The 22,662-nt window shown below is 37.0% G+C and overlaps 2 protein-coding genes across 3 annotated transcripts in view; one reads left to right on the top strand and one right to left on the bottom strand.

Moving 5' to 3' along the window:
* Window positions 1–1,387: 1,387 nt before the first annotated feature.
* nr1d2a (nuclear receptor subfamily 1, group D, member 2a) lies at window positions 1,388–10,259 on the bottom strand. 2 transcript variants are annotated; one of them, XM_048152742.1, is made up of 8 exons: window positions 10,012–10,259; window positions 7,494–7,697; window positions 7,293–7,381; window positions 5,202–5,346; window positions 4,425–4,990; window positions 4,083–4,268; window positions 3,785–3,995; window positions 1,388–2,606 (listed from the first exon to the last, which is right to left on the bottom strand). In XM_048152742.1, the coding sequence occupies exons 1-8, from the start codon at window positions 10,028–10,030 to the stop codon at window positions 2,410–2,412; spliced, it is 1,617 nt and encodes a 538-aa protein (XP_048008699.1). In that variant the 5' UTR covers window positions 10,031–10,259; the 3' UTR covers window positions 1,388–2,409. The 2 variants fall into 2 exon arrangements, with proteins under 2 accessions (XP_048008699.1, XP_048008698.1); XM_048152741.1 differs by having other exon boundaries at window positions 7,494–7,700; window positions 10,012–10,257.
* Window positions 10,260–16,211: 5,952 nt separating this feature from the next.
* znf385d (zinc finger protein 385D) overlaps window positions 16,212–22,662 on the top strand; it is a 232,295-nt gene continuing 225,844 nt past the window's right edge. The window contains exon 1 of the mRNA XM_048154134.1: window positions 16,212–16,250. The gene's annotated coding sequence lies outside the window, so the exon portion shown is untranslated. The remainder of the gene's footprint in view (window positions 16,251–22,662) is intronic.

Raw genomic sequence — 22,662 nt, 5'->3', positions numbered from 1 at the left:
TCAGCAGTAGGGGGCGTGTCCTCTTTTGATAGGGGAGTAGATAGAGTGAGCCAGTCAGCAGTAGGGGGCGTGTCCTCTTTTGATAGGGGAGGAGATAGAGTGAGCCAGTCAGGGGGCGTGTCCACTCATGATGGGGGGGGGATAGAGTGAGCCAGCCATGATGGGGGAGGAGATAGAGTGAGCCAGTCAGCAGTAGGGGGCGTGTCCACTCTTGATGGGGGAGGAGATATGAGCCAGTCAGCAGTAGGTGGCGTGCCCTAGTCAATCAGCAGTAGTGGGCGTGTCCACTAATGATAGGGGAGGAGAAAGAGTGAGCCAGTCAGCAGTAGGGGGCGTGTCCTAGTCAATCATCAGTAGTGGGCGTGTCAACTCATGATGGGGAGCAGATAGAGTGAGCCAGTCAGCAGTGGGGAGTGTGTCCACTGATGATGGGGGAGGAGATAGAGTGAGCCAGTCAGTCAGCAGTAGGGGGCGTGTCCTAGTCAATCAGCAGTAGTGGGCGTGTCCACTCATGATGGGGAGCAGATAGAGTGAGCCAGTCAGCAGTAGGGGGCGTGTCCTAGTCAATCAGTAGTAGTGGGCGTGTCCACTCATGATAGGGGAGGAGAAAGAGTGAGCCAATCAGCAGTAGGGGGCGTATCCACTCATGATAGGGGAGGAGATAGAGTGAAATCAGCAGTAGGGGGTGTGTCCACACATGATGGGGAGGAGATAGAGTGAGCCAATCAGCAGCAGGGGGTGTGTCCACTCATGATAGGGAAGATAGAGTGAGCCAATCAGCAGTAGGGGGCATATCTATTCAAGATAGGGGAGATAGAGTGAAATCAGCAGTAGGGGGCGTGTCCACTCTTGATGGGGGAGGAGATAGAGTGAAATCAGCAGTAGGGGGTGTGTCCACACATGATGGGGAGGAGATAGAATGATAGGGGAGGAGGGAGGAGTGAGCAAGAGGGAGATTTGAAGAAAGACTGTAGAAAGAGAGATGGATGAGAGACATTGCAATAAAAGCTTTAGGAAGGAATATCACTGGGAAAAAAAGGGTTATGATCAGGCAAGAGCTTTAGGACCCGCATTAATATTAGAAAAGCTTTCCAACGCTGGAGAGACCTTAGAGGGAAGGCCTGGAAACGGACGCTGAAATTGTGTTATTTCTGCTCCATACATGAGTAACATTTTGCTGTTGCCACTCCTGCATTGTGTGTTTGTGCATTTTGGGGCGAGGCAATGAAGGGAGGGGGTATGTTTATTTGGGTTGATTTCAAATATCAATAGTGTTTCTCAAATTATTCTATTCAGTAAACAGCAGTACGTTCACAGCCCATCATGGCTTTTCAGCGTCCTCTAGTGGCTAAAGATATGAAGTGCAATAAAGAGGCATGACAACAAATGACAAGTAAATATTTATTGATTTACTTTATAATGATATATTTCAAATAGATATACACAACTATACATACTGCACTGTCGTTTATAAGGAAACAAAAAAACATGGACACACCAGAGCTGAACAAGGGAGTTGTACGTCATTTCCTATTGGCTATAGGCTGAGAAATGTCCATGTTGTCAAGCTGTTTCCATATGCATAGAGTAAACCGGGAGCAGTGCATCCCAAAATAACTGGGATTTTAACATGGTTTCCCTGCTCTGCAATTCTCACCGGAGAAGAAAAACAAAAACATGTTCCCCATGTCCGTAGATGTGGCAAAGAGTGATAAGGCAATCTATACAAAGATCCATAAATAAACTCCATCTCTTTCACTTGTGCACGAAGCATACTTTTGTTCTCATCCACTATACATGTTTCCCGCTGCATAATGGAAGACTTATAACACCTCTCTGTACGTGGTCTATATAAAAACATAATTTAAAGAGACTCCGCTCATAAATCCTCTCCGTTATTATGGTGTCAGGGGAGCTGAAAGCACGCGCAACCCCATCTGTTCCTCGACACCTCGTGCAAAAACATTGCCCTGTTATACAGGTTAAAACGATGCCAACATGCTGCTAGAAACAGACATACATTCAGAAAAAAATGACATCATATACAAACACACACAACACATAATCAATCTTTTAAAGAAGACATACTCTTATGGACACGATACGACGTAAAGCTGCTCTTATACGAATAACCATGCGTTAGCAGCTATTGCACATAATGAAAAGACGATATGCTGCTGAGGAAGAGTCTAGTGTTTTACCAAAAAATGTGAAACGTAGACAACCTTTGCTTGTGCGTAATGAGCAAATCACAATGATATTTAATATAGCTTTAAAACCATCTTAAAAGTTTCAACTCAAAGCATCTTTATACACAAAACGAAGTAAAAAAGCCTGTTAAATACATTCAAGAGTAAGATTTACAACCCAACTTGGTCAGACAGAGAGTAAAGGGAAGCACCGTTGGCTTTAAGGTTGGATTTTGAAGGCTAGAAGCTCCTCGGAGTGCATGTTATTGAGCGAGCGCAGTTCAGGCAGCTTCAGAAGCAGCTTGGTGAAGACGGCGGCTTCGTTCGAGTGGTTCTTCATGATCAGGTTCCTCAAAGCTCTGATCAGCGCCTCCTGCAGGGCCTCCACGCCACTTACATTCTCAATGGCCGATCGGTCTGCAAAGGCACGCAAAAAAAATGTTCAAGTTAGATGAAAGTTGCATGCTCAAAACCAATATTTTTTTGTGCTTAAAAATATTTTATAAATAATAAATTAATAGCAAAAAATGTTTTCTTTGTTTATATTAAATGTATATTTTGTTTAAAAATGTATTTATAATTTAAAAATTATAAATAATTATATTTATATTAAATTATAATTTTAATTATTTATAAATAAATTAATAGCATAAATGTAGATTTTGTCTATAAACGTGTTTATACATTTAAAACTAAATAATTTATGAATAATAAATAGCAAAAATGTATTCTTTGTTTATATTAAATGTGTATTTTATTTATAAATGTAATTATAATTTAAAAATAAATAATCTATGAATTAATTAATAGCATAAATGTATTATTTACTTATATTAAATATAGATTGTCTATAAACATATTTATGCATTTTAAAATAAATGAATCAATTATGAATAATTAGCAAAAATGTTTTCTTTGTTTATATTAAATGTATATTTTGTCTATAAATTTATTTATAATTTAAAAATTGACAATTTTTAGATAATTGTAAAAATAATTTATATATATATTTACATTTTAAAAAGTCAAGTCTAATGCATTTTTATTTTTTTTAAAATTAGTTTTTATTTTTATATTTTAATTTTTAACTTTAATTTTGTTTAAGTTGTAGTAATTTATATTTTATTATGTGCTGTTTACATTCTTAATGGTTGGTCTGCAAAAGCATGCAAAAAAATTAAATGTATATAAAATTATTTTATAAGAATTATTAAGATTGTTTTATAATTATTAAAAGCAAAATCAATCTGTATCAATAAATAGTTAAATATAATTACAACTAAACTATAATAATATAATATAATATTTATAATATAATAATATATAATATAATAGTGTTTTGTGCTGTGTTCGCATTGATAGCTTTGTAAAAAAAAAAAATTGCAGCAGGAGAAATTGCCTATAAATTTATTTCTATTTTTAAAATAAATATATAATTTATAAATCTTAAATTAAATAATTAAATAATAAATATTATTCTAAAAATAATTTATATTAATTTAAAAAAAATGTATATAACAATTAAAAATAATTTAATAATAATAATAATAATATTTAAAGAAAAATGCTCAGCTGGATGTTTGTGAATGCCGTACCTGCAGACACCAGCACCACGGCGGAGAAGAGGCTCATTTCTTCCTCGTTGAGCTGCAGGGCCATGAGCTTCTCGCTGAACTCGAACATGCAGTTGAGCAGCTCTCCGGCGCCCATGGAGCGCAACAGGTCCACGCTGTACTTCCTCCCGCTGAGGAAGGTCACCGTCCGCTCGTTCACGTCGAACAAAGGCACGAAGCGCACCATCAGAACCTGAGCGGAGGGAAACGGAGTAGAACGTTAGGGGTCTGATGGACGGCTTCTGCGGTCCGAAATGCGTCGGGACTTGTGTTGAGTTACCTCGAAGGTTCCCGCCTTGAGAAGGTTAACCTGGTCGTGTTGGGAGAGGTCCTGGAAGCCAGGGATCCGCTTGGCAAATTCCACGACTTCTCGTACAGCAGGGATAAAACTCCTGGAGAACTCCTCCCAGATTTCATGACCGGGCTTGCAGGGGTCCACGAAGGGGGAAACGCTCATGGGACATACCTGAGAGAAGACCGACAGAGTTAGATGAGATAAACTTTCAGAATTTGTGGGTTAAGAAAATCTATTTTAATAGCTTTAGTTTTAGTTCACAATAACAACACTGATCCTAAGTTATTATTGCTAATATTGATGTATAAACAGCAGAAGGTCACTAACCAGATGTCCTCTGTTTCCTCCCGTCTGGAGTTTGTTCATGCTGTTCCTGTGGTAAGGCAAGTTTTCTGGCTGACGGGTGCACTGCTGGGTCACATGTTCCCTGTAAGGTCCTTGCAGGCCGCCCTCGCAGTCAGAGCGCCTCTGGTTGTCGTTCCAGCGGTTCCAGCATTCCCGCTGCGGCTCCTCGTCCTCCTTGCTGCTGCTGAGCGTTTCGGAGCTGGCCGGAGATACGGACGAGCTGTATGTGAACAGGTCCTCGCGGGGAACGCGTCCGTTGCTCGCCGCGTCTTCCTCTCCGCTGTCCGATGAACAGGACGACGCCGTGTCCATGGGAACGACTGACTCCGAGTCCCGGGAGAGATCCGACGAGGACCGAGGCGAATCCGGCGGCGACGGAGAAGAGGAGCTGGAGTCGCTCTGGCTGGTCTCTATGGCGCACGGGACGGTCTGGGCACCGTGAAGCACGTGCTGCAGCTGACTGTTGTTCATCATGTTATTCATGGCCGTCTGCATCTCCAAGAGCATCCGCTGCTTCTCCCGCTTGGGGATGCGTCCGAATCGCACAGCTGAAAGACAGTCTGTTTATTAAAGGGGGTCCTATTATGCTTTTTTGCAAGTTATTAGTGTGTAAAAACCAATGCATTTAGTTCTTCCACTAGTTCAAACGTTGAGCTATTTTCCTGCTTGACTAGTGTAAAGGTAGTTGTGCAAGTCCTAATGTCAACATCACAAAAGCTTGAGCTCATAAGGAAGAAGACGGATATGCTCGTAACTCACCGTCTCGTGACATCCCGACAGATAAACACTTCTTGAAGCGGCACTGCTGGCAGCGGTTGCGGTTTATCCGCACAATAGTGCAGCTTTCCGTCTTCAGGCATTTCTTATACTGAATATTCTGCTGGATGCTTCTTCTGAAGAAGCCCTGTAAAAATAATCAGTTCCATTGAATTTTAGTAATTTTGTTATGTGCATTTTTATTAGTTTTTTTTTTTTTAAATAATTCTATTATAAATATAGCTTTTTTATTTCAGTTTTTGTTTTAATTAATAGTTCATTTAATACTTAGCTGCCAAGTCAACATTTGTCAGCTAATATTTATATTTTATTTTAAGCTTTATTTCAGTGAATTTTAATAGTTTTAGTTAACGTTAACCAGGGTTAATGTAATGGAAGCTTGTTTCCACCAATAAATAATAAAAAAAAGGTAATTGGGACTTTTTTTTCTCACAATTGCGAGTTAAGTCAGAATCACGTGTTTTAAAGTCAGAATTGCGAGTTATAAAGTCAGAATTGTGAGATATAAAGTCAGAATTGAGTTATAAAGTCAGAATTGCGAGATATAAAGTCAGAATTGTGAGTTATAAAGTCAGAATCACGTGTTTTAAAGTCAGAATTGCGAGATATAAAGTCAGAATCACGTGTTTTAAAGTCAGAATTGCAAGATATAAAGTCAGAATTGAGTTATAAAGTCAGAATTGCGAGTTATAAAGTCAGAATTGTGAGATATAAAGTCAGAATTGAGTTATAAAGTCAGAATTGCGAGATATAAAGTCAGAATCACGTGTTTTAAAGTCAGAATTGCGAGATATAAAGTCAGAATCACGTGTTTTAAAGTCAGAATTGCGTCTTATAAAGTCAGAATTGAGTTATAAAGTCAGAATTGCGAGTTATAAAGTCAGAATTGTGAGATATAAAGTCAGAATTGAGTTATAAAGTCAGAATTGCGAGATATAAAGTCAGAATTGTGAGTTATAAAGTCAGAATCACGTTTTAAAGTCAGAATTGCGAGATATAAAGTCGCAATTCTTACTTTTTCTTGCAAATGCGATTATTTATTTATCATGCAATTCTGACTTTTTTCTCAGAATTGCAAGATATAAACTCACAATTGCATCTTATGAAGTCAGAATTGTGTGATATAAAGTTGCAATTGTGTGTTATAATGTCCAATTTTGAGGGGAAAAAGACGTTTTTTTTCCTCAGAAATGTATATCTCAAAATTCTGACTTTATAAGACGCAATTCTGACTTTATATCTCGCAATTCTGAGAAAAGTCAGAATTGCGTGATAAAAACTGGCAATTGCGAGAAAAAAAGTCAGAATTGTGAGATAAAAAGTCGCAATTGTTTTTTTTATTTTTATTTCATTGCGAAAACAAGCTTCCATATGGTTAAGTAAAACTAAAACCATAAAAAATAAAATTTGGTGCTTGAAATAAAAATAGCGTTAACAGAAATAAAATAAAATTTAAAAAATATAAACTTTTTTATTTCAGCTAGTTGCCAATTCATGTAGTTTAACTTAATGTACTAAAACAACAAAAACTAAAAATTTATAAAAACATATTTTTAAAAAAAGAACAAAAACTACTAAAAATTATAAAACCCAACAATATTACTAAACCTTTAAATTGAAAAAATCTACTTCAGAAAAATACTATAAATCATAATAGTGCCTAAATGACATTAAAATAAAACTGACAACATGTCTGGCGATATTACGATTCTGTTCCAAATCCTAGTGAGCATCCTGAGCTACTCTCTACATAGTCAGCAACTCATTTTCTTTTAGCAATGTTGTTAAGATAAGCATTAAAAATATATTGCACCGACGCACAAATAAAGGGTTAAATGGTGCGTTTTGGGATTGCATTCTCTGCAAAGTAAATCAAGTTTGACTTGACTTGATTTGAAAGTATACATGCAAATCAGCTCTAGGATTTGGCTGAAACGTTCTACATTGTGGATCTGCTTTCACATAGTGAGCGTGCCATTGATGCCTTAAAATGCTGCCTCACCTGTACATGGATCACTAGGTTTTGGAACAGACCCAAAGAGTTAGCTGATCCTGAGAGAAGCGTTTCCTTACCTTGCAGCCTTCACAGGCATGAACACCGTAGTGGAAGCCCGAGGCCACGTCTCCACACACTTTACACAGTAGCACCATTCCATTGAGCTCTGGAAAATATGCATGTAAATAAAATTAATTCAAAATAACAGTTGAATCCTGTATAGAAGCTGATTCAGCACAACTTCTTGGCAGTCTTCTGCTGCGTATATCTCAACTCACTGGTGATGCTGCTCTTGGCAGCGAGGGTCTTGTCACGTGGGTGAAGGCGCTTCGACAGCAGTCCAGCGGTGGGCAGGTCTGTGATACGGCTCGGCTTAGTGGGCAGAGGTGGGGAGGATGATGGGGAGCGGCTGTTAGAGCTGTCGCTCATGAATGACTCCGGGCTGGGGGCGGAGCTTGAGGAGCAGACGTAGGCTATCACGCCTCCTTGTAAATAAAAAGAGATTTTTTTAAAAAATGCACACTCAAAAAAAAAAAAAATTTACAAGAGTATAAGCAGTTATTGATACACATTGATATGCAAATATGCATTTCTGAGATTAAAGAGAAAAATTGGAAATTTTTATGGAATCTTGTTTCCCCCACTGAATAAAAAAGGTAAACTGCTACTATTATCTCGCAATTCAGACTTTTTAACCACAGATATTTTATTTCAGGGAATTCTGAGTTTACATCGTGGAATGCTGACGTTATTTCTCAGAATTATGAGTTTAAATCTTGGAATTCTGACTATTTCTTAGAATTCAGAGTTTACATCATGGAATTCTGACTTTATTTCTTAGAATTCTAAATTTACATCTTGGAATGCTGACTTTATTTCTCAGAATTCTGAGTTTAAATCTAGGAATTCTGACTTAATTTCTCGGAATTCTGAGTTTACATCTTGTAATTCTGAGTTTGCATCTTGGAATTCTGACATTATATCTCGGAATTCTGAGTTTACATCTTAGAATTCTGACTTTTTGTTTCTGCCACAATAAAAAAAAAATTAAAAGGGTAATTACGACTTTTTATTGCGAGTTGATATCTCAGAATTCTGAATTTACTGATCTCTGAACAAAAAGTTTGAATCGTGAGATAAAAAGCCAGTTACCTTTTTATTTTTTTTATTCTGTGGCGGAAATAAGCTTCATTCACTCACTGTATTGGATAACTGCATTATGTAAACTAACATCAATGGTATGAAGAAGTCACACAAAAATGCTTACATGACCTTTTATTGTTAACACAATTCTAGAATTATATAATCTTATGCAGTGCACATGTTGGATGAACTTCCTTTTTTTTGGACAGCTCATGATGACCCAGTTTTAAATGAATGAAACGGCATAGCATTGCTCAATTACACTATAGACAGTAGCACTAACATGGTATATGAATATGGTTATCAAAGTATGCCAAAAGAACAATTTGATGCCATCACTGTATTTTTATTGGGCAAAGCATCAGTTAAAGATGTACACTATATTTAATAGTTAACTGTTCAATCAGTACATGAGGCATAAATGTATTTATTCTACACCAACCGGCTGTGGCTTCACAAACACAGTAAAATGTGCTTGAGGTTTTTAAACGGACAAGGGAGGTTACCTAAACAGCAATAACCCTTCGTTTCTCAGACCCACCCACATGTGGACCTCTCGTGTTTTGTACGGGAAGCATATCTAGGTCACTAGCTGTCTACTGCCTGCCTCACGTGGTACTGCAGAGAGTCTCACGTCAGGGCAGTGTGCTAAATTATGCAACCGCCTCGCCTCGACCAATCAGAGATTACGCATTGGGCACGTCACGACCAATCAGCCGCAGAGCCCTGTCTCCTCGTACACACATGCACATGGCTAGGCTACGAGAGCCATGTGAGCTCGAGCCTTCTAGTACTTGGAGTACTGTGTGCGCGTGACGTCACGGGCACTCCTAACCCACATACACTGTTTGACGTGCTCGCGCTGCAGCAGTGTAATGCAAGCGATGGAAAGCTTGTCAAAGGTGCTTTAAATCACAAGATAGAGGAGAATAGAAGTGCACATCTACTTTGTGATGTAGTAAAAGAAGCTTAAAGCTTCAATAATATGTCAAGATATTAAAATAATTTTACGCATAAATCGGTAAAGTCATTCACAACATGGCTTAAATGTACATTAAACAACAATAAATGTTATTAATTAATTTCTTAATCAAATATCAACAGAAGTGGTCCAAATGACACATCCTATTATGCAAAAGATGACGAATAAAATTATTTTATTTAAATAAAATTATTAAAATAATTTTATGCATAAATCAGTAAAGTCATTCACAACATATCTTAAATGTAGATTACACAACAATAAATGCTATTAATTAATTTCTTAATCAAATATCAACAGCAATGGTCCAAATGACACACACTATTATGCAAAAGATGACAAATAAAATTTTGAATAAAATTATTTAAATTTTTTATAGGGACCTTTTTATCTTCTCAAAACAGCCATTTAAAACATTTGAGAGTAAGAATATATATTTAAATGTCTAAAAATGACATGCTTATTCTTTAATATTTGCTGGTTTTTCATCACAGTGGAAATCCTGTATGTTTTATATATATATATATATATATATATATACATACATATATCATCTGATCTGGTAAAAACATTGCAAACATCTTTCCTTTCTTCAAATAACAAGAGTAATGTTCCTAACCATGCTAAATACGTAATATATAAAATTATGAATTAAAAACATAACACCTTACCTTGCTTTGTTGATTGCATGTTTTCAGTCTTCAGACTCTTGATATGTGTAATTCAGTCTGTCAGTAGCCTAATAATTCCAGCTTGGCCGCTTTCTGTGTAACTCGCAGTGTGTCGAGCAGATGAGATCCAGTGTTTGCTCAGATCCTTCAGCGTTCATCTGAGGCTCTCGAGCTTCACTCACAATGGAACGGAACTCCCAGGCTGCGCACGAGCGCTCAGAACTGAATGTTCTCTAGTTGGTGTTTCCGACAGTGGCTCCGCCCCTCGGTGCGCGAGCTCGACTCGCTTTAACCCAGTGACACACTTTCACCCGTCCAGAGGCGGAACCCGCGCGCACGAACCCACTGCTACAACAACGTGAGTCGCGATTTTGGGAACATGATGTTTTTCTGGAACACCGCCAGTCCCCATTTCAAAACAGCATCAGGCACTTGTAGCTTTCATTCTTTTAAACCAGCTAGTAGGCTGAAAAGATTCATTTAAAGAGATAGTTCACCCCAAAATGAAAATGCATCATCAAGTTGTTCCAAACAATTGGTTTCTTCTGCTGATCACAAAAGAAGATATTTTGAAGAATGTTTGTATGGCACCATTGACTATTAGAACACATTAATAAACACATTCTTCAAAATATATTCTTTTGTGTTCAGCAGAACAAAGAAATCTATACAGGCTTGAGGATGAGTAAATGATGACAGAATTTTCATTTTTGGGTGAACTATCCCTTTAAGACATAATGCACGATCCAGTACATATACTGTTACACACAGGTTTAGGAGGGTTACTTTAAAAATGTATTCCGTTACAGTTACAAATGAGTAATCCAAGTACCACAATATGAAAGTAATGTAATCTGATTACTTTTGGATTACTTCAAGGTCACATATATATATATATATATATATATATATATATATATATATAATAAAAGAAAGAAAGAAAGAAAGATCAACTTTACTGTAAATAAATTACATTTTTAAATTTAATTGTAATTATTTCTTCTTCAAGTTTTTAAATGTTGCACATTCCATACTTTTGAATGGGTCTCAACAATAAAAAAATGATAAATCTGATAAATTATCTATTGCAATATTATTATCGTTGTTGTTGTTGTTTAGAGCTTAAAAATATAAAAGTCACATCAGATCATAAACAAACTGAACAAGCTCGGATCAAACATTTCTGTTTATGGTTGTTCTGCTTTAATTTTAATGTTTAACATTTTGGTTACTTTTAAAACCTATTAAAAGTGAGCAATCATGTCTCATTTCCACAACTTGGGATATAGACAGCCCTAAATATATATATATATATATATATATATATATATATATATATATATATATATATATATATATATATATATATATATATATATATATATATATATATATATGTAAAGGGCTATTCAGACATCTAATGGCTACAGTATGGTATTACAGATTATTTTTTCAGTCCTTTGATAAAGAAAGTTTTCGTTGAGTTTGCACTGTACAACCATGTTGTTTGCATTTTCTTCTTTGAAAACAAAAAAGCAGCGAAATTTCCATGAATTGAATGAGTTTTTCCCCGCGGGAAGCATTGTTTCAACTAGCAGCAGTGAGATTGTAGACGGGTGTTATTTGCGCATGCACCAGCGGGTGGCTCACGTGAGTCATCACTAGCAACAGAACCAGGAAATACTGAATAATCAAGCAGCGGTTAATATGTGTTATTATGGCAAAATAATGATTTATTTAGTTTTATATGAAACGATTGTAATCCTGATAGTATTCCCCCTTTTATTCAAAATGTAACTGTAATCTGATTACTATGTTTTTAGACGTAACTGTAACGAATTACAGTTACTGGATTTTTGTATCCTGATTACGTAACGCCGTCACATGTATTCCGTTACTCCCCAACCCTGGTTACACATGCGTTGCATTCCTCGACTGTCATACGTTCACTTAAAGATAGGATAAGTAGATTTTCAAAAACGCTGTTGAACATTGTTGATGTTTGAAATCAACCCAAACAAACCCACCCCTCTCTTCATTGCTCCGCCTCCAAAACTCACTCTCTAATCCTATTCCTAACCACCCTGCTCCATGCCCGTCTCGAACTTCCAAACAGTGTTTTTGAAAATTGACTTACTCCACCTTTAAGACATAACCAACTATGTTTGCTAGGATACTTGGCATGCTGATGACCATTTTTGTGCGAATTTGTCCGTTCAAGAGCAAGACTTGAAAGTCAACTCAGTATTTGCACGGTGTCGGAGATAAGCGTGAGCGCACACAAAAATCTTCTCACAGCACGCGCGAGTTCTCTTTTGCGTCATGCTCTTGAATGTTTAAATTGGCATAGCTTAAATGAGTTTAGTTTAAATACAGATAGCAACGTGTGCTGCTCATTTCTCACTTGCCCTCGTGCAAAAATGTCCTTGCCGGTACATGTTTGCGGCATAAACACCGATGCAGATATATCTGTGACAGGCTCATATCGGCTGATAAAATCAGCAGACTGATAAATCTGTCTGATAAATCAGTCTGGCTCTAAAATGAACTGTATTGCATTATCTAATCTGTCTGTCTGTTAGGTCAACATGAAATTGACAATTCTTATTTTTATGGAGCATTGCAGTCTATTATAAATTATTTCTTCTTGCACATCATTATTATTATTATTATTTTTTTAATTAACGTGCCTCATAATCTTGAATCCCTCTTGCAGTGACTTATCTGATGACGAGGGCATTTTTCTGTTTTTTAAATCTTAACCAAAATCTTAAAACCAAAATCTTTTTAAATCTTAACCAATATCCTTAGTGTATATATATATATATATATATATATATATATATATATATATATACTAAGCTCAACTATACTTTTTTCACTGCCAGGACAGCAAAACATATATGAGCCATATACGACAGCATCATATATGGTTATGGTTGGTTATATGGTTATGATGGTTATGCAACAGTGGTCATAAATTTGATTGTTATTTCCAAGACAATAACATGATTTAACCTGTTGTCTGGTTTCACATAATGTACCGTACACCACAGCCTGAACATTTTTCCTCTAGTCAGATCACTGATTCGAAGAACACTAGGACACAATGTCCTGTACTGCACAAGCCCAGAGAGGAAGGTGTGGTTAAGTGCACCAGAAGAACATCTATAAATAACCATTTGGTAAAGTAGGTCTATGGCATGTCGTTTCACCATAATCTATGAATTATTAACCAGCTCTTGATCTTTATCTCAGATGATTGACTGCATTAATCCACATATCTCAGGCAGCAGTGGACCCTTACAGAGGATGGGTTATAAATCTACACACTGGACAGAGATGTTTAAATACACTTCTCATTTTGATCCTTTTATTAAAGTCTGTATTGAGTGGATGGACAGCAGCACCTCTGAATGGAGAGTCCATGTTATCTGGATGTCCCTATCAGATACTGATAAACAGACAGTCATGTACTGACACCTAGTGGACAGACTAGATCTCTACAGTCATGTGAACATGGTGAACAAATGGAAAACAGGTGATTTGCTCTGAGAGAAGCTGGTGTTATCATGATGCTGGTTTGTTTGAACCGAATGTAAATGTAATGACCACAAATATTATTGCTCTGTTATTAGATTGTATATATATATATATATATATATATATATATATATATATATATATATATATAAGCCTAAATTCAATCTGTTCATCATATAAACCAATCGAGTCTCCTCAAAATTTTTTGGACTAAACCACTCAATTCATATGGATTAGTTTTATGATCTCTTTATGAACTTTTTGAAGCATCAAAGTGTCAGTTGCGTACTGTCTATGGATGGACAGAAATCAGATCAGATTTCATCAAAAACATCTTAATTTGTGTTCCGAAAATGAACAAAAGTCTTACGGGTTTAGAATGACATGAGTGTGAGTATTTAATGAAAGAAACTAAACTAACCAATAACTTTCACAATATCGCTTATCCTGCTCGATTTAACCATAAACATTACAGTTCATGTCCACAAAAACAATTAGTTCACAGACATGCAATTAATCTTAATCAGAATAATTTAAGCTTGTGTATATTTTTAGTTAAAGCTGTTAAGTCATTAGGCAATATTCATGTAGGTTTTTTCCATTGTGTTTTATATAATGACCACTAGGAGGTGCTCTAGGCATATGTTTTTTTGTTGTTATTGTTGAGATATTAAGAGGATTATGTTGTTGAAAATGAAAGTAAAAGAGTGACGGAGGATTGTTGCGTTTTACCGTGAAATGAGTGTTCCGTGTGTTTATTAAAATCAACAGTCAGAGAAAGTCATGACTCTTCACTTTAAACCTATCTTTGACTAGGCATAAGACTGTGCACTACGTCTAGATGGTGCAACAGGTATTAATTCTATTCAGGGCTTAAAATGCATTTTACATCCAGCATATTCTTACTACTGGGTATACGTCCAGCTGGTGCAACCGGCCCCTGGAACATACTTTCAAATGCCAATGAAAAATGATCAGAAAGTATATCACTTATCAAACAACAGAAAAAGTGTGTTATTTCAGACGCCTCTGCCACAGGAAAGACAGATGAGCTCTTTATAGAATCTGTCACAAAGAGCACACAGCTTTTGCTGAAATGGAAGTAGGGCAGAAAAGACACAGGCTTGTGTTTAAAGTTGACAGCGGTGCTCAGAATAATACAGTAGATGTGATGTTTACGGCTTATTTAGTAAACTCTCAGGGTATGAACTCAATGCACTGAAAGATGCAAATTCACATGCATGCAAAATGCACAAAAAACTATATTCTTCTATATTCTATGTCCGAGATCACTTCCGTCATCAGAACGTGTTTTTTGACCTCACTAACCAGATGCGCAGGGCAGTTGGACATAGTGGTGTTTTAGAGTTCAAGTTCACGTTTAGTTATCAAGCATGTTACAATCAGCGAGATAAGATGAAAGCTTCGAGTAGATTACCTTTTCCAGAATTTTGGAGAGAAATGACAACTTTGAGATAGGCCTATAATTATTTAAAATGTCAGGGTCCAGGTTTGGTTTTTTCAAGAGAGGCTGGACCACAGCATGTTTGAAGCTTGTGGGAACCACTCCACTAATCAGAGAAGTGTTTATTATGGCCAGTGTGATGGGAGCGGCAGAATTAAAAATGTCTTTAAGAAAACGTGACGGAATCACATCCATAGGTGTAGAAGTCGGTTTCAGTGAAGATACTATATCTGACAGCTGGTTGAGCGAGACAGGGTCGAAGTGCCAGAAAGAACTGGAAGGCACCAGAGATTCGGAGCGAGAAACAACTGATGGCAATATTTGTGCTCTGATGTCCTGGATTTTGTCTACAAAAAAATGATATAAATACTGTTTCTCGCACAAACCGATCGTTTTGTGTCTTAGGACTTCAATGTGTCGTCACGAGCCACAGGGTTTCATTTGGATTTGTCTGTGCATGTTTTTTTGACTCTTATAGATGGAGTTCCCATTGCCATGCATTATATGACAGACAGCAACGGTTGGAGTTAAAAATCATCATTTGTGTTCTACTGAAGAAACAGTCACCTACATCTTGGATGCCCTGGGGGCAATGTTCCCTCTAAGCTGCCCGCGAAAATGATTGTAGTAGTTTAAATGAGAAATAATTGCAGTGCTCTGGGCAACCGCTATAAAGTAATTGTCGCTATAGAGTTGGAACCAGTGAATGCGGTTTACAGGTTTCATAGAAAGAGAACGATTGAGCGCGTGTGAGCGGGCCTGAGCCAAATCAAAGACTATAGAATAACACAAGACGTGTCACTCGTATTGTTTTGAATGGGAGTCCCGCCTTCTAAAGCAAAGAGCCAATCGCCGACTGGTAAAGTCATCGCGTCACTTCAGCGGCCGTTAGAATCACCGGTTTCTATAGAAACAGTCAGACGCGCGCCCCCGAAGAGACGCGCATTTAGGTCTGCGCATGCGCATTAGCTTGATCCAGCCTGAAAAAAATTTTGTGTCATGATTCGAGCGTTTAGAAACTATATTTATGAGTCGGTTGTTGTTAGATTTCATTAGTGATTTCAAATATGAAATTTAATCGTAAGGTTGACGAACAGTTTTGGAGAATCTGATGTTTCCCCATTCAAAGAGATAGGAGCTGCATGATGCCCAGGATGCCCGAGAGGCGTTTCAAAGATGGCCGCCGAGTGAAATGACTTGTCTTAAAGGGACTTTGGCCAAATCAGTCGTGGTAAGAATACTTTAATGTTTGCGGACTAAATACATCAATACGAGAGGCAACGTGAAACATAAAGCGTCATGTTTTAATGAAAAGTGGTGGAGATAACGGATGATGGGCACAGAATGCTCTGAGACATTTACAATCACACTCCCACAACAGGTGTAGCTTGCAAACTCAATATACATCAGTGATATACCTCAGTTTAAATAGATTTTTGTGTGTGGTGGTGGTGTGGGTTTCAGGGATGTTTAGATAACTATAAAAGAGTTAACGTTCACTTTTCTTAAAAATATTTAGCTATCAGTTTAAATGCTTCAGTTTGTTTTCACTATATAATATATTAAAACAAATGGAAGCATTTAAACTGATACAATACTGTATATCAGTTTAAATACTTATTTTATTATATTATAATGTAAGCCTTATAAAAAATTGATCTCACAAGGGGATTGTTTAGGACTCCTTGCCACGAAAAATCTTGAAACCTCCTGGTAGGCTATATAAAATCTGGGAAATTCATAAGCAATAAACATGTAATTTTGATGGTTTAACACTGTCTGTTGCTAATAATTGACTGTACAAAAACACATTATAGTTGTCCCAAACCATCATTGTAACTGCTCATATTATATTATTATAAAGAATTGAACTGTCTGCAGGAGGACAGAAAGTATTTTTTAATAGAATTTCTTGGTAAAGACTGGTACAGTTAATACAGCAATGTGAAAAAATCTCAGTTAACCTAAAATGTGCTTAATTTAGTGACTGAACTGCTTAATTTCAAACACATTATTTAATAAATCACTAAGTTACATCAAGGGTCAAATAAAATAGAAACGGCAGATTAAAGTTAAATGTTACAGTTGCATGATAAAACCATTTTGTGTGTGTGTGTTTACGTTCATTGTACATAATATAAATGATATAAAGTATGTTTTTGCTCAAAATGTGCGCTCAACAGAGAAAAGTTTTGCTCAGAGAGAGAAAAAAAAATAGAGGGAACATTACCTGGGGGTAAGCAGATAAACATTACATTTTCATTTTTGGGTGAACTATCCCTTTATCTACTAGTCTTAAAGGCAGGAACACACCAAGCCGACGGTTGTCTGCTTTTTTTCGGTCGATTCAAAATGTTGAATCGGCGTCGGAGCTCGTCGGTCCGTTGGGCCATGGGCGGATTGACCATCGGGCAATTCTGGCAAATGCCAGAGGGGCCGGACCATTTTTTTTAACGTGGGCCGGTCAGTTTTATTTTTAATATATTGGGCGTTTCTTCAACTAGGGGCACTTTTAGCCTTGTGAAGTTGAATAAAATAAACTTGTTCAAAAGTCACGTAACACATTCTCATTGTCATTGTCAATGTCATTTCCACCACATCTCAATATACAGCTGAGCTGTTATTTAAAACTAGAATTACTTATGCCACTCAAGAATTGTCTAAGATCATTTTTGTAACTAGTTTTACCATTTTTCCCACAATGTAGCCTACATTAATTATACATTTGTCAATGAGATAAATTAACTGCCCTAAGGACCAAATTGTGAACTGTACACCTGTCACACTCTGAAAGTTAATATTGGTTTGGGTAAAAGCTTATTAGAAAATAAATAACTTTAATTTTTATATTAAGTAGAGCATGATCTCATAAATTGTGGATTCATTTTTAATGTGTGATGAGAACTTTTTTCATAGTTTTTAAAAATGTGTGAGGTGGTGGAAATTACAGGGTGGTGGTGGAAATGACAGGGTGTGGTGGAAATGACAATGAGTTAACGTGAGATAATTATGAGGCTATATAATTGTGAGAGTTTGATACTGAAATGTTCTTATTGGTCTCTTAAATGAACACTTATCTTCTGTAAAGAGTAACTGTAAAGAACACCTGAAACTGTATCATTTAAACAGAGGTGTCGAATGTGGAAAATTTTGAGCACCTTGAGTGTGTGAGTGTATGTATGTTTGCATGTGTGTGAGAGAGAGCGTTTGACAGATCTCTCTTTTAAGTCTCTCCTTCATATTTTATAGGGTCAGCTTTTATTTTGTCCCTATAGGCCTGTGACCTTTCTTTTGTTGTTGTAGATGGCATCTTAAAAATAGAAAAAAATGAAATCAATTAATATAAAAGTAATATAATTTAGAAATAAATAAAATATAAAAAGTATTATAATATACACTATATTGCCAAAAGTTTTGGGACGCCTGCCTTTACGTGCTTATGAACTTTAATGACATCCCATTTTTAATCCGTAGGGTTTAACATGGAGCTATTCAGTAAGGTTTAGGAGTGTGTTTATGGGAATTTTTGGCCATTCTTCTAGAAGTGCATTTGGTCAGGCAGTGATGTTGACGAGAAGGTCTGGCTCGCAGTCTCCGCTCTAATTCATCCCAAAGGTCTTCTGTCGGGTTGAGGGCAGGCCAGTCAAGTTCCTCCACACCAAACTCACTTATCCATGTCTTTATGGACCTTGCTTTGTGCACTGGTGCGCAGTATATAATAGAACATCCCCAAACTGTTCCCACAAAGTTGGGAGCATGAAATTATCCAAAATTTCTTGGTATGCTGAAGCATTAAGAGTTCTTTTCACTGGAACTAAGGGTTCAAGCCCAACTGCTGAAAAACAAACCCACACCATAATCCTCCTCCACCAAACTTTACACTTGGCACAATGCAGTCAGGCAAGTACCGTTCTCCTGGCCACCACCAAACCCAGATCCGTTTATTGGATTGCCAGACAGAGAAGCGTGATTCATCACTCCAGAGAACACGTCTCCACTGCTCTAGAGTCCAGTGGTGGTGTGCTTTACTCCACTGCACAGGTGGCAACCAATCACGGTACCACACTTGAATTCACTGAGCTCCTGAGAGCGACCCACGCCTGTGGCCATGAAAGTGACTGGAACTTCTGTATTCAATGATTTGGAGGGGTGTCCTAATACTTTTGGCAATATAGTGTATTATATAAAAAGTATTACACAACTATACTCTCGCAATCCATATCAATTGTACTTTGTAACCATAAATGTCATTTCCACCACAAAGGGTCAGTGTGGTGGAAATGACATTTCTGTAGTTTTTTGTGAAAAAATGGAAGATAGCTTCACTGATTCGCTTTGAATTAATACTTAGCATTTCATGTACGCAAAATACTCTTATTTAACTTAAATTTTTTAGCTTTTTAAAAACACCCTTGAAGGTACAGCATGTTTGGAAATGACGTGGAATAAATATATTAGCTTCTTACAATACTCTCCTAAATGCGTAATAAATCCTGAGTGCACACATTAGCGCTGAAATGACCATATGGCAGCCTATGGTGGTTTTTACTGTCCAGAATTATCAAAGAAATTCAATAGGCAGACGCAGATTATCTTGAGTTTTGCGTTAGTTCAAATGTGCGTTAAGGTGATGGAAACCATTGGCATACTCATGGTGTGTAGTGACCATTTGTGCGTAAAACATCGTGGCATTATGACAAACAGCCCTCGACATAGAAATCAGATGTTTAAACTCGTAGTTATTTTGTGCGCGAGCGCGTTCATGTGGAAACTGCCAGTGTGGGCATATACGCGTTTAACCAGTATTTCATCAGTTCTTCTGCGTCTCCTCACAGCATTTCAATAAAACGATATCCAACAACACGAATAGCTCTCTCTGTAGTCACAAGTTCCCTTCATAATGCAAAACATGCAACTTGCACGCTTAAGTTTCAGAAAACATCGTCATCGAAGTTTATATGTCTATAATTTATGTAATTATATAATTTATATGTATTCTTTATATCACAAGTTTTCAAACCCTGTGTCACGAGACTTAAAAAATGGGTTGGCATTTTCATAAAAGCATAGTCTAAAATGAATAAATAAACAAAATATATTTGACTTAATTGATTAACAAAGCGAAAGAAAAAACTGTGCCCAATAATAAGTAGCCTATATACTGCTGAGTTTGATTCATTTTTGTGAGGCGTGGTGCTGAGATGGCAAAAAGCGCATCCTGTTTTCTTTATTTTGCAAAAGCACAATGTTCTGTTTTTAGTGTGAGTGTATAAAAGTAAACTTCGCAGTATCAAATAATGTCTTACTCATATCTGTAAATTACGGAGTATTTAAGTTGTTTCTGCTGGTACAAGGAAACAGTTGAAGTGATCGCGCCGGCGCCTTGCGTGCGCACTCAACATATTCATTGCAAACTTGACATCACAGCCTGTTCATTGTTCACTGCTCATACATACTCCGTAGTAGTATCCTATCTGTGCCGTTCAGCGTGACCACCGCTAAAACTGGTCCTGCCAAACACATTTTTGCTCATTTGAAGAGGACGATTTCTTTCGTTGATATTGAAACGGGAGTGAAGTACAAATCCTATTTAACACAATAAATACAAGTTCAGCATCCAAATACATTGCTAATATGCAGGCACGTGCACAGGTAGGGCTCAACCTGTGTAGATCACATGCCCTTTTTGTCCTTACACTCCGAAGTGCCCTTTTTTTTTGGAGGTGTTTTATTTTATTTATTTTATTGAATAAATCAATGAATTTTCTTGAAAAAAAAACAATAAATTTACAAATATATTTAGCCTAATAAAGGTATTAAAAAGAGCTTGTGACAAAATCTTTTTGGATCCGCTCAAACTGTCAGTCAAACCTCTTAACTCCTCCCCCTGAGTGCAGCGAACTGAAGTTCCACAGCAGAGCAGCTGAACGTCTTGCTACAGTAAATAAATATCTTGTTGTTTGAATAAGTAGGCTACAACGTTGTCTTTATGAAAGAAACATTAGTATGTCTATAAAGTTTCATATTTTATGCATTTGAGGCCTGAGACCGGCGGCGAAGAGAGAGGGAGGTGGCTAGCATTTGCCTTCTAAGTCATAGCCAATACCAATAGCCTACAAATAGCCTTAAATAGCCTGTGCATACAGTACAGTAGTATTACATCTTTTATAAATTGAGATTGTGGCCAAACGTATTTTACAACAGGAAAATTGAGCGCTCATAACCTATTGATGACGACGTAACACGTAGCCTAATGTGAGGACAAATTGCACATTTGCACATATTCGCTGGTCAAAAACCCGGCGTAACTGAGTGATCCCCGTCGTCAGCTAGGTAAAATATATTTCTAAGGAATTTCTTCTTTGATTTATGATGGCTATCTGCATACACTTAATTCATTAACATTTAATCGTATTATATATGGTCACACAGTATGGTTAATGTTTACGATGTTAATATGTATTTGCTCGCTAGATAATGTTTTTAATCTAGTATTGTATACTCCCCGCTCTTCACATGTATAAACATAGTAAAACATGGTTTTACTACAGTAATGTTGTAGGAACTAAAAAACATTACAGAATCATCAGGTCACTGTGCTTCTTTATATTTTATAATGCAGAATGTAATGTGTGTGTATTAATGTGTTGAGAGGGACATCCCTGGATCACAGTGAAGTCAAACATCTTCAAACACATGGCTCACAGAAGATTCCTGTTGTAATTATTTTTAAAGAAGCCCTGAAACCCTGTATATATGTGTGTGTATATATATATATATATATATATATCGTGCCCTTTTTTTCAGTTTCAGCACATGCCCCTCAAAAGGTCTGTGCACGGCCCTGCTAATATGGAAACATTTGAATTCGTGCCGAACGAGAGGCTGCTTGAGAACACCGGTTTTTACTTTCAGTTTCGCTTCAGATTAATTCGTTTGGGCTTGTTTATAGCTACTTACAAGTTTTTATTCTTGTTCTGTATATATTATATATTTTAGTATTCTTATGCTTGACTTGACTTGGTTTGGTCGCGTCAATAAAAAACAAAACAAAAAAACAAAACAAAAAGGTTGTTCTTTAAAAAAAAGTTTGACAGCCACTGCTTTATATGTTGCTTATGTGTTGGAAAACACAAAACCCGGCATGGACCACTTTTGGTGTTATATGAGAGGGGGATCCCCCAAATGAGGTGCCGGATCAGATTTCGGAGGTTCCGGTTCCAGCTTGTCCCGGCTGCCTGCCACTGTTCAGTCAAATCAAATCTGTTATTTGACTTTCAGTGACATGCTTTTTAATTATGAAAGCTGCAGTCCGTAACTTTTGGAGCTCTAGCGGTAAATAATCAAAATTGCAGGCGTCTTGTTCTGTACTCCGCAGCGGTGCAGACTCGAACCAGTCTAATAGTCCCAATATAAATATAAAATACAAACTCTTATTATAGGTGTGTCATAGTGATTCAGGATAAGACAAAAACACGGTTTGGAAAATGGATTCATGATGTAGGCTAATGGTGTTTGGGGGGCGGTAAAGGACCTGGATAATGGACGGGGGCGTTGGCCCAAAAAAGGTTGAGAACCACTGATTTAATATAATCATTTACAGAAGTATTACAATGTTGAACTCCATCATATCGCCAGGATGA

Source organism: Megalobrama amblycephala, linkage group LG13 (assembly GCF_018812025.1).
Source record: "Megalobrama amblycephala isolate DHTTF-2021 linkage group LG13, ASM1881202v1, whole genome shotgun sequence".
Taxonomy (NCBI): Eukaryota; Metazoa; Chordata; class Actinopteri; order Cypriniformes; family Xenocyprididae; genus Megalobrama; species Megalobrama amblycephala.
The sequence above is the reverse complement of the archived record's forward strand: the minus strand, read 5'-3'. Positions and strand labels throughout refer to the sequence as shown.